The sequence below is a fragment of the Mesoplodon densirostris genome, chromosome 10 (genome assembly GCF_025265405.1).
Source record: "Mesoplodon densirostris isolate mMesDen1 chromosome 10, mMesDen1 primary haplotype, whole genome shotgun sequence".
NCBI lineage: Eukaryota > Metazoa > Chordata > Mammalia > Artiodactyla > Ziphiidae > Mesoplodon > Mesoplodon densirostris.
In genome coordinates this window covers 85,616,962-85,630,673 of record NC_082670.1, presented here as the reverse complement: position 1 = coordinate 85,630,673, position 13,712 = coordinate 85,616,962, and the positions used below count along the sequence as shown (strand labels likewise).

General features: G+C 41.1%; 1 protein-coding gene across 10 annotated transcripts in view; it reads left to right on the top strand.

The window, feature by feature from the left end:
* Window positions 1-13,712, top strand: part of MAGI1 (membrane associated guanylate kinase, WW and PDZ domain containing 1) — a 635,889-nt gene that overhangs the window by 476,713 nt on the left and 145,464 nt on the right. For all 10 annotated transcript variants that reach the window (XM_060109161.1, XM_060109156.1, XM_060109160.1 and 7 more), the window contains exon 3: window positions 10,378-10,497. In XM_060109161.1, coding sequence (XP_059965144.1) covers window positions 10,378-10,497 — 120 coding nt within the window. The remainder of the gene's footprint in view (window positions 1-10,377; window positions 10,498-13,712) is intronic.

Sequence of the window (13,712 nt, the reverse complement as noted above, 5' to 3'; positions counted from 1 at the left end):
CACGATTACGTGAAATTAGGGGACTTGAGGGCCTCAAATTCAGACACTGTATTCCAGTAAATAGGCATCTCTCTATCCTTACAGATGCCAGTGCTTAATGTCAAATGATTAACTAAAATTATGGTATTCACAGAACGAGTTGACTTTATGATTTCTTAGCAAAAGATAATCCAAAGAGTTGTGGTTGGAAGTTGTGTGCGTTCGTGTGAGAGGCTTTGAAAAATGATAATGAAGGGTAGAAAATTATGTGAACTGTGAAAAATTTGTGGGAAAAAAAAGCCCCTCCTGGGAGAATTAAATTAGGCATTATGTACAGAAAACCTGTGTTCCGAGGTAGCAGTATAATGAAGGGTCAGTAGTTCGGTTCTTTACTTTTAAAGCAAAATGGTTGGAAAGAAAAAGGAGGGAGTGGTGATGGTGATGGTGATGATGGTTTTGTGGTTATGGCCAATGTTTACAGAATGCAGATTATAACCAGGCCTAGCAGGTTATGTGTATTGTCTTACATAATCCTTACACAACCTTATGAGGCAGGTATTATTATTTCCGCATTTTAGAGATGAGGAAACCACAGCCCAAAATGTTTAACTTGGCTGTGGTTACACAGTTAGTCAATATCAGAGCTGGAATTTGCACTCACCAAGTGTGATTTTAGATTTCATAACAGTTTCTCTATTTGGCCTTTCGGGGAAAACTCCAGACCCCTGCCGTTTTTAGTAAAATAATGTAACATGGTCTGTAATTTCTGATCTCATGCTTGCACTTGGTTCGTATATTGGAAGGACTAATGAAAGCAGGCTGCTCTTGAAGAACAAATTATGCTACGTGCATATTACTCACAGAAATGTAACAGCTCCTCTACTGAATTGTAATATTCTTGAAGACAGAGACTACTTTCTGTTGTAGTGCAATATTGTTTATAACAGCTTTATTGATAGACATTGTACACTCCATAAAATTCAGCATTTTTATTATAGTGCTAGAACTGGGCAACCATTCCAGCTATCTAATTTTGGGACATTCTTTTTACCCCCAAAAGAAACCATCTCCTCATTGGCAGTCACTCTTGATTATTTTTTTTGAAACTGAAGAAAGAAAGCTGCTGAAGATTAGAAGCATTTAGCATTGGGCTTGCAAAATCACCTAATTTGTGGAAACTTGATATTCTTCATTAATTATAGCTTTTCACCAAAATAATCATTTTCTTTCACATGCTTTTGAAATTACCTGGTTGAAATCGTTGACATTAGTTCATTCCATTTTATACAAACGATTGCTGTCGTTAATTCAGAGAAGGTAAAAAGTATAACCTGTCATAATAAAGTCTATCTGATCTAATCCCTTTTTATGATAGACAGTCTTTAGGACTAGACTATGGCATTACTGATTTTCAGAATTCCTTTCTGAACAAAAATGCCTCAAGATAATCCTCCAAAGTTGATTTTTGATAAGGATGTATCGAGTGTTGGAGATCTTATTCTTTATTGCCTGAATGCTGAATGTTTGCAATGACTCAGTGACAGCTTGAGAATTTTCCCTTTCCTGTTTTTAATGAATGCAGGATTTCCGTGAATATGTATGTGCCAAGGTTCCCTCCCCCGCATCAAAGAGGAAGAATGGTTAATATGCATGTTCAAGTCATTACTTGACTTTCCTATTCAGTGGATTCTGGCCTGAATTACCTCATTATTCTGATTAAGAGGTAGTAAGAAATAGTTCCTGGGAGCTCAGGTTTTGGATTAAGGAAGTCATGGCGGGGAGAGGTCAGGCATTCTCCCCCAGCCTTAACTCCATCAGCACAAACTTTCTTTGATGAGGACAGGCGATGAAGAGCTGTGAAGACTCAGCTATCCCTCTCCCCCTGCTAGTTTGTTTCTATACCCAATGTCTTCTTTGTATACAGGGGTTTGGGCTGCTCTGTGGCAGTAGAATCTTGGGTTCAAACCCTGGCTCTGCCATTTACTAGCTGTGTAATTTTTGGCAAGTCACCTAATCTCTCTGTGCACTTTTTCTCATCTGTGAAGTGGGGATAATAATAATAACTATAGGGTTGTTTTTGTCTGTTTGGTGGATTTGAAAGGACACAAGTGGGGGACTTGTTTTCTTTTTTCTTTTTCTAATAACCATTTTTAAAAATTGAGGTACAGTGTAGTTGACTTACAATGTTGTGTTAGTTTCAGGTGTACAGCAAAGTGATTCAGTGTTGTATTTATATTCTTTTTCATTGTAGGTTATTACAGAATACTGAATATAGTTCGCTGTGCTATACAGTAGGTCCTTGTTTATCTGTTTTGTATACAGTAGTGTGTATATGTTAATCCCAAACTCCTAATTTATCTCCGCCCCCCACCGACTCCCCACCATCCCCATTGGTAACCGTAAGTTTCTATGTCTGTGACTCTATTTCTGTTTTGAAATAAGTTCATTTGTATAATTTTCTTAGATTCCACATATAAGCGATATAATATGATATTTGTCTTTCTCTGTCTGACTTACTTCACTTAATATAATCTCTAGGTCCATCCATGTTGCTGCAAATGGCATTATTTCATTCTTTTTTATGGCTGAGTAGTATTTCATATATATGTACCACATCTTCTTTATCCATTCATCTGCATGTGGACTTGTTTTAAACATAAACACTTTCTCTTAGGAGAAGAGGTCAGTTGGTCTTTTGTCCTCCGTTCTCTGTGCATACCTCGTGTTCACTGGCAGGATCAGCAGGTGATACAAAAGCTTCAGTGAAAGCGAGTGCTTTTTATTCAGGAAGATCTAATCCAATACTAAGCAGATGCTTTTCTTTATAATTTTTAAAATATCCTTGTAATTGTGTTAAGGAGAAAGTCTCAATTTGGTGCTAATAGGTCTCTAACAACTTTCTAATGTTTGTTCATCTCCCTTTGTAATAAGAGAATGCATGCGGGCCTTAGGCTCAGAGCCTCAGTCTCTAGATAAGATGAAATGATTTTACTTTGGTTGTGTTTATTTTTAGTTATTGTTTATGGCAGGCTGAAACTGACTGTTCACTGGAGGTAATGTTAAATGTTTCCTTTTCTAAAGTTTTATAAGCAGTAAAATTCACTCTTTGTGGCGTACACTTCTGTAGGTTTTGAGAAATGCATCATCCTTCACCCTCCACCACAATCAGGATACAGAAGAGTTCGGCCTCCTCAACCCCTCCCCCCTCCCCCCATTCCCTTCTACTGTCCCCTTTGTAGTCAGCCCTAACCACACACCTGGCAACAACTGGTTTATTCTCCATCCCTATTGTAGTACTGCCTTTTATAGAATATCACTGAAATGGAATTATACAGTACGTAGCCTTGTGAGTCTGTCTTTTCTTAAACTTACGCAGTCTATTTGAGATTAATCCATGTTGTTGTGTACATCTGTACTTTAGCCAAGTTCATTGTAGGGATTTACCACAGTGTATCCATTCACCAGTTGAAGGACGTTCAGGTTGTTTTTTCTCTTTTGGGTTGATTATGCATAGAGCTGCTATAAACATTTGTATATAAGTTTTTGTGTGAATGTAGGTTTTCATTTCTCTAAGATAAATATTTAGAAGTGTGATTTTGGGGTCATATGGTAGATTTATGTTTAACTTTTTAGCAAACTGCCAAACTCTTTTCCCAGTAGCTGTACCATTTTGCATCCTTGGCAACAACGTTTGAGAGTTCCAGTTGCTCCATGTTTTGGCAGCATCTGGTATCGTAAGATTTTTTTTTTTTTACTGCATTGTAATAGGTATGTAGCAGTTAAGCATTTCCTTTTTACATGAATATATTTAAGTTTTTTAAACAGCTTTGACTTGAAGTGAAAATACTGAGTCAGTAGTACTGCTGGTACTGAGATAGGGCAAAAATTGTGTGAGTGGTAGGTAACTGAGTGAATTTGGGGAAACAACATGTTCTACTCTGCTTCATCTCCATCAACTAAAGAATGAATAGTATGAGGGTATCCTGGATATTTAACCAATTTCAAGCAATGTAAATACTTGTTTTATTATAGAAAATCATGCACTTTCTTTTACATGGAAGCGGTTGGGGCGACTATAATTTTTGGAAGCCTTATTGTTAGATTTGGATAAGCAAGACCCAGATGAATTTAACATCAGGTGATATCCTTGAGTATTAACAGTTTAATCTTAGTAGAGTAATGATCACCGTATTAGCAACCTGGCCTTCAGGCAAGTTGGATAGGTGCTGAGTGACGGCTTGTCTAGAAACCTAATGGTATTGGGAACACATAGCAGTAGGAAATAGCATGTTAGTGTCTCATTTCTAGGATTTTTTTGCTGCCTTAACTGGATATTTCAAGAGAATTTCTAGAATAAGAAGAGAGAGCAAATGAGCTCCGAATCTGGTTTCATTTCTGTAGCCATAGTTTGTGGAGTTTGATGACAAGGAAGATCGTTTTCTGATTTCTTCAGCGAGGGTCACTCATGCCAGGTACACTGAAAGTTTATGAACCATAGAATGTGCCCAAGAAGCAAGCAGCCACTCAAGCTTTCTGGGCAAACGTTTGGGGGCATTGCTAACTCATACTGAGACAGTCAGCAGGGCGTAGCTCAAATTAACTTGTTAAGTTGTGATCTGGTGGCAGAAAAGCCTGATAGTATTCACTGCTCTGGTGCAAATCTTGTTAAATTTTAACACTTCAAAAGGACTCTGTTTAAGTGATGAACAGTTTGAGGTTTAAAAACCAAAATCAGGCAGAAAAATAGTGCCACCTTCTCAACTTTATTTGCCCTGTATTCCTATTCATAGCTAAAGGCAAGTGTTGGGGACATTGATGCTGGCTTTCTGTGAGGTGGAAAATCTTGGGAAATAATTGTGTGTTTGATTCACTTGGAGGTTCTATTCTTTGGCGCGTTTTTGCAAGGACTAAGCTAATATTGAAGTTGTTTGAGTAGGAAGCCCAAGGATCAGGTAAAGATTTCTTAAATAATTATTTTATTTGATTTATAAAGTGCCAGAACAACTACGTGAGCAGTGGTACAATTCAGAGAGATTTAAAGAAACAGTCCTTTTTTCTCTTCCCATTTCTGAACCCACCCTCCTGAGGTTGCCACTGTTAAGGGTTTGTTCCCTCCGTTAACTATTTATTAACTCATAAAACATGCAACACCCATAGGGCTTTCTTTCCTCTTTTTCAATAAAATGCAGTGATTTTTTTTTTTTTTTGCACTTTATATCACTCAACTGTACATTGTAGATATTCTTTCTGGTAACTGCATGTACATCTAACAAGTATTCTTTATATAGCAAAAATATATATGTATATATATTTCCTAAGGGTGACTCTACCATATTTCATTCAGTCATTCCCATATTCATAGGCACTCAGTTTTATTTGATGGTTTATTTTGGGGGACTGCATTTGTTTTGGTCTGGGTTTTGGTTTTTGTTTTGGCTATAAACAATGATGCCACAGTTTATCTAAGGAGAATTTTTTTTTCTAAGAGTCCATAGCCAACAGGAACCAAACGGAATTTTTAGTACAAAACATACAGTTTGACTAGATCATTTTTCAAAGCATATAAGAGTTTTTAAAAGGATGGATTTCCTGTATGAGTACAAGATTCTGCAGTTTGATATGTTTCTTGTTTTTATTTTGAGAGCTGGAAGTGCTTTGGGGGCATGCTCGTGAACATTGTACTGGAAATGCCCTCCTAGTTTAGAACTGCACTGGCCAGTCCAGTTGCCACTAGCCACATGTGGCTATTTAAATCTAAAGTAATTAAAATTAGATAAAATTTCAATTCATTTCCTCTATCATGCTAGCCACATATCAATAACCACATGTGTACAGATGTTGAACTATAACGTTGTACACCTGAAATGTATATAATCAAAATAATAATAACCAGATGTGGCTAGTGGCTACCATGTTAGACTCACATCTATGGATCATTTCCATTATGGCAGCAAGTTCTATTGGCCAACAGTGGTTTCCAATGAGGGATAGTAAAGTCAGATTGCCTACTTTCAAGTCATAGCTCTGCCCAGCTTACTTGTTATGTGACCTTGGGAAAGTTACTTTACTTCTCTGGGTATCAGCTTCCTCATCAAAAAATGAGTATAATAACAATCCTTCTGTGTTTCCTAGGAAGATTAGATACAGCAGTATTGATTAAGTGCTTAACACCTTGCCTAAGACATAAGTAAGCATCCAGTAAACGGAAGCTATTATTTTTTTCTTGGTGTTTGATAATCTCTCTCTCTCTTTTTTTCTTTTTTTTCCCCCTTTTGGAAGGCGAGGAACTGGGCACTGTGTTTGTTTGTTCAAACATAATAAGTGCAAGATATTGTTGGCCTGATTTCTAGCTAGACCAGCAAAAAGCAATGTTGGTAGGCTATAGCAACCTCTGTTTGTCGGCCTGGTGATTTTTTTTTTTTTTTTTAATATGCTGTCCCCGAAAAACATGATAGAATTTGTTTTACTTCTCTTCTGCCAGGAAGTAACCCTTCTGGCTTTGTTAGAAGCGTGGTTTGTAATAATTGTACCCACCCCAGATGGCTCCTGAAAAACCTTTGAAATGCCATCTGCCAGGCGTGTGTCCAGCAGGCAGCCTGTCATTCTGCTGGAAGAAAAGAGGGGGCGGGGTCCCCTCCCAGGCCCTTTCTCCCTAGCGTCACTGAATGCATCCTGGTCATGTGGTCCCAGACCCAGGGCAGGCTGCTCAGAGGATAACTGGGTGTAAACCTCCTCATGGCCTGCAGAGTGGAAAGGTTTTGTCTGGGTAATAAACCCTGAGGGTTTTGTGGGTGGAGGTATACCTGCCCCCACCCACTTCCCCTGCTGCTCAAAGGTCCTTCTAAGCATATTTATTTCCAGGGGAAAATGATATCTGCTCGTTTTCATTTTTCCTTTAAAATGTTCCATTTTTCAAGTTCTTGATTGTTTTCAATCCTTTCAGGAAATTAAGACCCAGAGGTTATTGTTGTCTTTACAGTTACACTGAGAAATTGGTTCAGAAAATGTGGAAAGAAATGACAAAGATTAAAGATGGTTATAGGAGGGGGAAAAAAACCAATACTGTGTGGTGTAGAAGACTTTAAAAACCCAACAAATCTTGAAGTTAATAGAATTTTGGTATGGAGTCTAAATATCAGAGTTGCCATATAAAACATATTTAGGACAGATTCTTTCACAGCAAGTTTCAAAGAGATTCTGTTCTTGCCCTGCGCTGGAATTTCCCAATATGATGTAGGCTGTTTGTGCTTTCCAAGTAGCTGGCTGAACAGCTTTTGCACTTGGCTCTGAGACATCACACCCTCCTCCTCTGGTCCCGCCTTGCTGACTATTGTCTCTTAGTCTCCTCTGAGGATCTTCCTCCTCTTCTCAGTTTCTAAAAATTATAAGGTTTTTGTGTTTAAGTCAAACTTCTTGGCTGCTTTTTCTATACTCTCTCTCCCCCTCGATTATCTCTTTCTGTCTCTTGCCTTCAAATGCCAGTGGTTTACTGATGACTCCCAAGTTTAGGGCCCAACCACCACTCTGATCTTCAGATTTACATAGTCACCTGTTCACAGCTCTCTACATCTAGGTGTCTGATAGGCATTTCATACTTTTTACATGTTCAGAAGTGAACTCTTAAATTTTTTCCCCTAAAAACCATTTCCCCCATCTTCTTGATCTCTGTAAATGGCAGAACCCATTTGCCCAGGTCAAAGAATAAGATGGCAGTCCTTATTCTTTTGTTTCTCTTATACACTCCATCTACTTCATCAGCAAGTTCTGTCTTTAAAATACAGACCTAGCATGGCCTGATGAGTTGATGTACTTTTAATACATCTGTCTTGCGGAGTGTCTTATAGCTGTTTAAAATGTTTACAATTCATAATAGAAATCTCACTGCTTCTTGTCACCTTTGTCTACTGTTCTTGTCTGTGCCCTGATTTTTTTTTCTCACCTGGACACTGTAGTAACCAACTAACTTGTCTTCTTGCTTCTATTTTTGCCCACCTCACCCTCCTACTCTGCCTGTTTTCTGCCCTTAGCTCAGTGATCTTTTAAAAATAAATCATGGTACTATCCTGCTCAAAACGCTCTAGTGGCTTCCCATCATCCTTAGAATAAAATATGAAATGTTTGCTGTGGCCTGCATCATCTGGCCACTTGCTTTCATTTCTAACCTCTTTTCCATTGCTCTGCTACAGTTAACTCTGGACTTTTTGCCCTTCCCCCAACATGCTAAATCTATTCCTACTTCTAAGCCTTTGGCCTTAGCCCAGGCTGGGATGCTTTTCCCATCACCTTTGTGCTGCTCTCGGTTTAGATGGCACCTCCTTAGCCAGGCTTTTCCTGATTACCTGTCTAAAGTAGCTTTGCTACTCCTCACCTTGCTTCCTCCCTCTAAGAGATTTTCAAACACTTGAAATTATATGGTATATCCATATACATATTTATAGTCTGTCTTTTATAATAAAATATAAATTCCATTAGAGTAGGGGCTTTGGCTTCTTCTCCAGTGCCTAAGTTGCTGCCCAGCAGGTATTGGGGCCTTAGTGAATAATTCTTGAAAAAATGAAACATGTAATAATATATGTAATGTATTAATATATATAATTATGTGTATATATACAATTTGAACTATAATAGTCTACCAACTCATTTCATTCTAATAGTAACATTAAGTATATATCTGGTAGCAATTATTGAGCTTAGCCTTCTAAAAGTCTTATCCCACTCAATACACACAACAAACCTATAGTGTAGGTAGTATTATTATCCTTATTTCACAGGTGAGGAAACTGAGAAATAGCAGAAGCTCAGGAACATGCCCAAGACCACAACCTGGTGAGCCAGACAGACTATGAATTCATCATTCCCATTCTATATACCTGCTCTACAACAGTATATGGTACTGTTTATGCTTCTGGAATACCCACCGTGTGCTTGACACCATAGATATAAATATTGTGAAGCACTTCAGTGACCTCGTCATCATCTGTCAGGGGAGCCAGAATTGGGAACAAATTAGGATACACTACAAGAGTAGACTGCTGGACACTATACAAGCAGGCTTCTTTACCAGAAAGTCCCAGCGTGCTGGGCATAAGCTAACATTTGTAATATAATTGTTCTGTGGACAGTTTGCAGCTCTTTATAACACTCAAACTTCAGATAATAGAAAAACGGGGCTGGTTTAAAAATGTGTTTAACCTGAATGAAATATGCAACAAGTGTTGAGTTTTTTGATTTAAGAGAATTCTGGATATCCACTGTAAGTGCATGGAAATTCACATGATCAGAGACTGTGCTCTGCCATGAGCACTGGAGCTAACATACAGTTGCTTATTTCATTGTTTTAGGGAGAATTAGGACTAGGGAAAAATCCCTGCTTATTATATTAAAAAAACATTGACCTGAAAGCGCCATAGGTAATGGTGCCTTGCAAAATGAACCCATGTTGATCATATCCCCTAACTTGAATGTAGGAGCAGAAGTCATGAGTTTTGCTCTTTTTTGGTCTCTCCTAACGTTGAACATAGGTTCCTGGTATACACTATGTAATTGCTTCTTGGTTTATTTTCTTTTTTTGTTTTGTGTGTAAACCATATTCCTTCCACACTTTGGTGTGAGGTTGGGCTAAATTGATAGGTCTCCCGCCCAGCACCTGAGCTGGGTGACTTAAATATTCTAGAGGCTCTGTGTTATTTCATAAGAAGAATCATTATATTTATTAGTCTTTGAGAGAATGACGAGATTAATTCAGGAGGAGAATTTTGTAGCAAATGCAGTGTCCTTTTTCTCCCATCAGAAGTTATGGGTGGCCTCTTTTTGCCAAACATATTAATTACATGGAGAGCAGCAACATTTTAATCCCTGGGAGGTATCCAGCCACAGATATTGGGCAATTGAATTTCTCTAGTGATGTGTTTATGCAGTGGGTGTCATTTTCTTCAAAGGGCTTATTACATTGGAAGTTGCCAGATGTGTTGAGGAACACAAGAATTTTGAGGCCTATGATAAAAATATAAACCCCTTAGGCTCTGAGCTTAAGGTGGATACCTTTTTTAGAACTTAGTGGATCCCTAAAAGCTGCTGGTTGTGAATGTCATCTGTATAAAATCCAGTTCACCCTTTTCATTCAGTGCATGTTTTAAGTGATAAAAATCTCTCTGGGTTGCCTTGCTGTGCTTGGTTTTCTCTTTCTTGCATTTGAGGGGCCCAGGCATCAGAGGATGGAAGTGAGGATACTTTTCTGCTAGAAAGAAGTTGTCTTTGCCAGGTCCCTGTCTCAGTAGGTGGGTCTGTTAGTTTAGGTACTCCAGCTTACTGAACAGGTTATTTTAATTACACCTGGATGGGGTGCTTCCTGTTTCAGTGGACTGATGATTTCTTGTGCCTTTGTCTTGTCTGCTGCAGGCACAACCCGGTCTCCCAGAGAAGGAGAGGTGCCTGGCGTGGACTATAACTTTCTGACTGTGAAGGAGTTCTTGGACCTCGAGCAGAGCGGGACTCTTCTAGAAGTCGGCACCTATGAAGGTGAGCTGATCTGTATGGCAGTGGTGAGGATACCTCTCTGCTGGGTCCTGCAGAGGATCCAGGGCCATCCAGGCAAAGATTCTGTGGACTCGTGAAGTCTGAACATCTATAGGAGGCTGAAGTTCACCTTAAGGGGAGTAATAATAATAAAATATATGGAATATGGAATAAGGCTTTGTGGAGCACTTTAAAAATAATTTGGTTTTTTTTTTCATTCACTCGAGGCATTTTCTCCTTTAATTTATTGATTTAAACATGTGCGCGCATGTGTGTGTGTGTTTAATATGGGCATGTATGGTATAAGAAAGAAGAGGAAGAAGAATCATAGTCAGTCATAAAATATGACCTTATTGGTGTTGTCTTAATCTCAAGGGACTGGAATGCCATTTTTTAACATCAATTGCTATTTAATGTATTTTTTGAGTAGATGATACATTTACATGGTTCATAAAGCAGAATATTTCAGAAGTATTCGATAAGCAAGCTCTTTCCTAGATCTGTCTTCCACCTGCCTCATTTCCATTTCTCCTTTCCCCAGATATTACAACCGCTGTTACTCGTTTCTGATTTCCCTTCTGAAACTGTTTAATGTAAATACAAACACATGTGCGAGTGTACACATACTCATATGTGTTTCATATGTGTGTTCTCATTTCTTCCCTGTTTTATACAGAAGGTAGTATACACTACATGCTGTTTGGCACTTTGCTCTTTTATATAACCGTATGTCTTACAGGTCTTCACAGTTCAGTAATAGAGCACTTCTTGTTTTCTTTTTTAAGTGGCTGTGTAATCTCTTCAAATAGGTGGACCATAATTTATTTAACTTGGTCCCTTTGGATAAACATTTTTAATATTTGAGAATACAACTGTGTTGAATAACATGGATATAAATCATTCCACACAGGTGAAAATAAATCTGTAGGATGAGATCCTACAAATCAGATTGCAAGCTCAAAGCCAAATGTAGGGGGGAAATTAAACTTATATTTTCTGAAAACAATATTATAGCTTGATTGCTCTGTTGAGCGTCATTATTTGAGACAGAAGGGCATACTATGATACTATTAATAATAAGTAGGTCAAGTTATTATATTATGTGTTCTTTTTCTAAACTCAAAGTTTGGACTTACTGGACGATCCCAGTGGCATTTTCAAGATGAGACTTAAAGCGCTTGGTGGGAGCTGACGCCGGCTTTCTGGAGAACGGGCGCGCTGTGTGAAGCTGAGAAGGGGTCAAACTTACATCACAGTGTGATGGCTCCCCCAGCTCCCTCACGGGCACGTCTCCCAGTACATCTCTTACATGTCTAATATCTCTTGGTGCCTGCTTCTCGGAGGACTTCAACTAACTCAGGGGAGGAGTTGAACATTTGGGGGTAGGGTAAATGAAATAACATCATACCTGTGTTACCCATTGGAAAAGACATGGAAAAGATGAAGTTCTTGCCTCAATTTGTACAACTGGTAAAAGGCAGAGCTGAGACTTGAAGAAGTAAGTTTCTGGGGACCCGGAGGAAGATGGCGGAAGAGTAAGACGCGGAGATCACCTTCCTCCCCACAGATACATCAGAAATTCATCTACACGTGGAACAACTCCTACAGAACACCTACTGAACGCTGACAGAAGACCTCAGACCCCCCAAAAGGCAAGAAACTCCCCACATACCTGGGTAGGGCAAAAGAAAAGAAGAATAAACAGAGACAATAGGATAGGGACGGGACCTGCACCAGTGGGAGGGAGCCGTGAAGGAGGGAAGGTTTCTACACACTACAAGCCCCTTCGCGGGCGGAGACTGCAGGTGGCGGAGGGGGAAAGCTTCGGAGTAGCGGAGGAGAGCACAGCAACAGGGGTGTGGAGGGCAAAGCGGAGAGATTCCGGCACAGAGGATCGGTGCCCTCAGGCACACACCAGCCCGAGAGGCTTGTCTGCTCGGCCGCCGTGGCGGGCGGGGCTGGGAGCAGAGGCTCGGGTATCGGCTTTCAGTCGGAGCGCAGGGAGAGGTCTGGGGCTGGCGGCAGGAAGAGAGCCTGAAGGGGTTAGTGCACCACGGCTAGCCCGGAGGGAGTCCGGGGAAAGGGTCTGGAGCTGCTGAAGAGGCAAGAGACTTTTTTCACTTTTGTTTCCTGGTGTGCGAGGAGAGGGCATTAAGAGGGCTGCTTAGGGAAGCGCCGGAGACAGGCGCGAGCCGCGGGTAAGGCGTGGACCTCGGAGACGGGCGTGGGCCGCCGCCGCCCGCCGCCCGCCGCCGCCCGCCGCCCGCCGCCCGCCGCCCGCCGCCGCCCGCCGCCGCCGCCGCCCCCGCGGCCCGCCACCGCCGCCGCCTGCCGCCGCCCGCCGCCGCCGCAGCCGCGGGGCCTGTGTGCGAGCGCGGGTCACTGTCCGCCCCGCCTTCCGGGGGACCTGTGCACCCCGCCACTGCCGGGGTCCCGAGACCCGGGGACGGCTTTCCCGGGAAAGCGCACGGAGCGCCACGGGCTGCTGCAACGTCACGCCAGCCTCTGCCGCCGCAGGCCCGCCCCACACTGCGCGCCCCTCCCTCCCCTCTGCCTGAGTGAGCCAGAGCCCCCGAATCAGCGGCTCCTTTAAACCCGTCCTGTCTGAGCGAAGAACGGACGCCCTCCGGCGACCTACGCACAGAGACGGGGCCAGGTCCAAGGCTGAGACCCGGGAGCTGTGAGAGCAGAGTCAGGGAAATCTCTCTGTGCAGCCTCGGAGGCAGCGGATTAAAGCTCCACGGTCCATTTGATGTGCCCTGCGTCTGTGGAGTGCATGAATGGACAGCGAATCATCCCAAATTGAGGAAGTGGACTTTGAGGACAAGATTTAAGACTTTCCCCCCTTTTCCTCTTTTTACAACGAATTATTCCAAAGTAAGGAGGTGGACTTAGAGAGCAAGATTTCAGACTTCTTGCCCTTTTCCTCTTTTTACAACGAATTATCCCAAATTGAGGAGGTGGGCTTGGAGAGCAAGATTTTTGATTTTTCCCCCTGCTCTCTTTTTGTGAATGTGTATGTGTAATCTTCTGTGTAAGATTCTCTCTGTATAGCTTTGCTTCCACCATATGTCCCAGGGTTCTATCGGTCCGTTTTTTTTTTTTTTTTTTTTTAATAATTACTTTCTAATTTTAATAACGCTACTATATTTCATACTTTATTCTATTTTACTTTACCTGCTCTTTCTTTTTTTCCTACCTTCCCTTCCTCCCTCCCT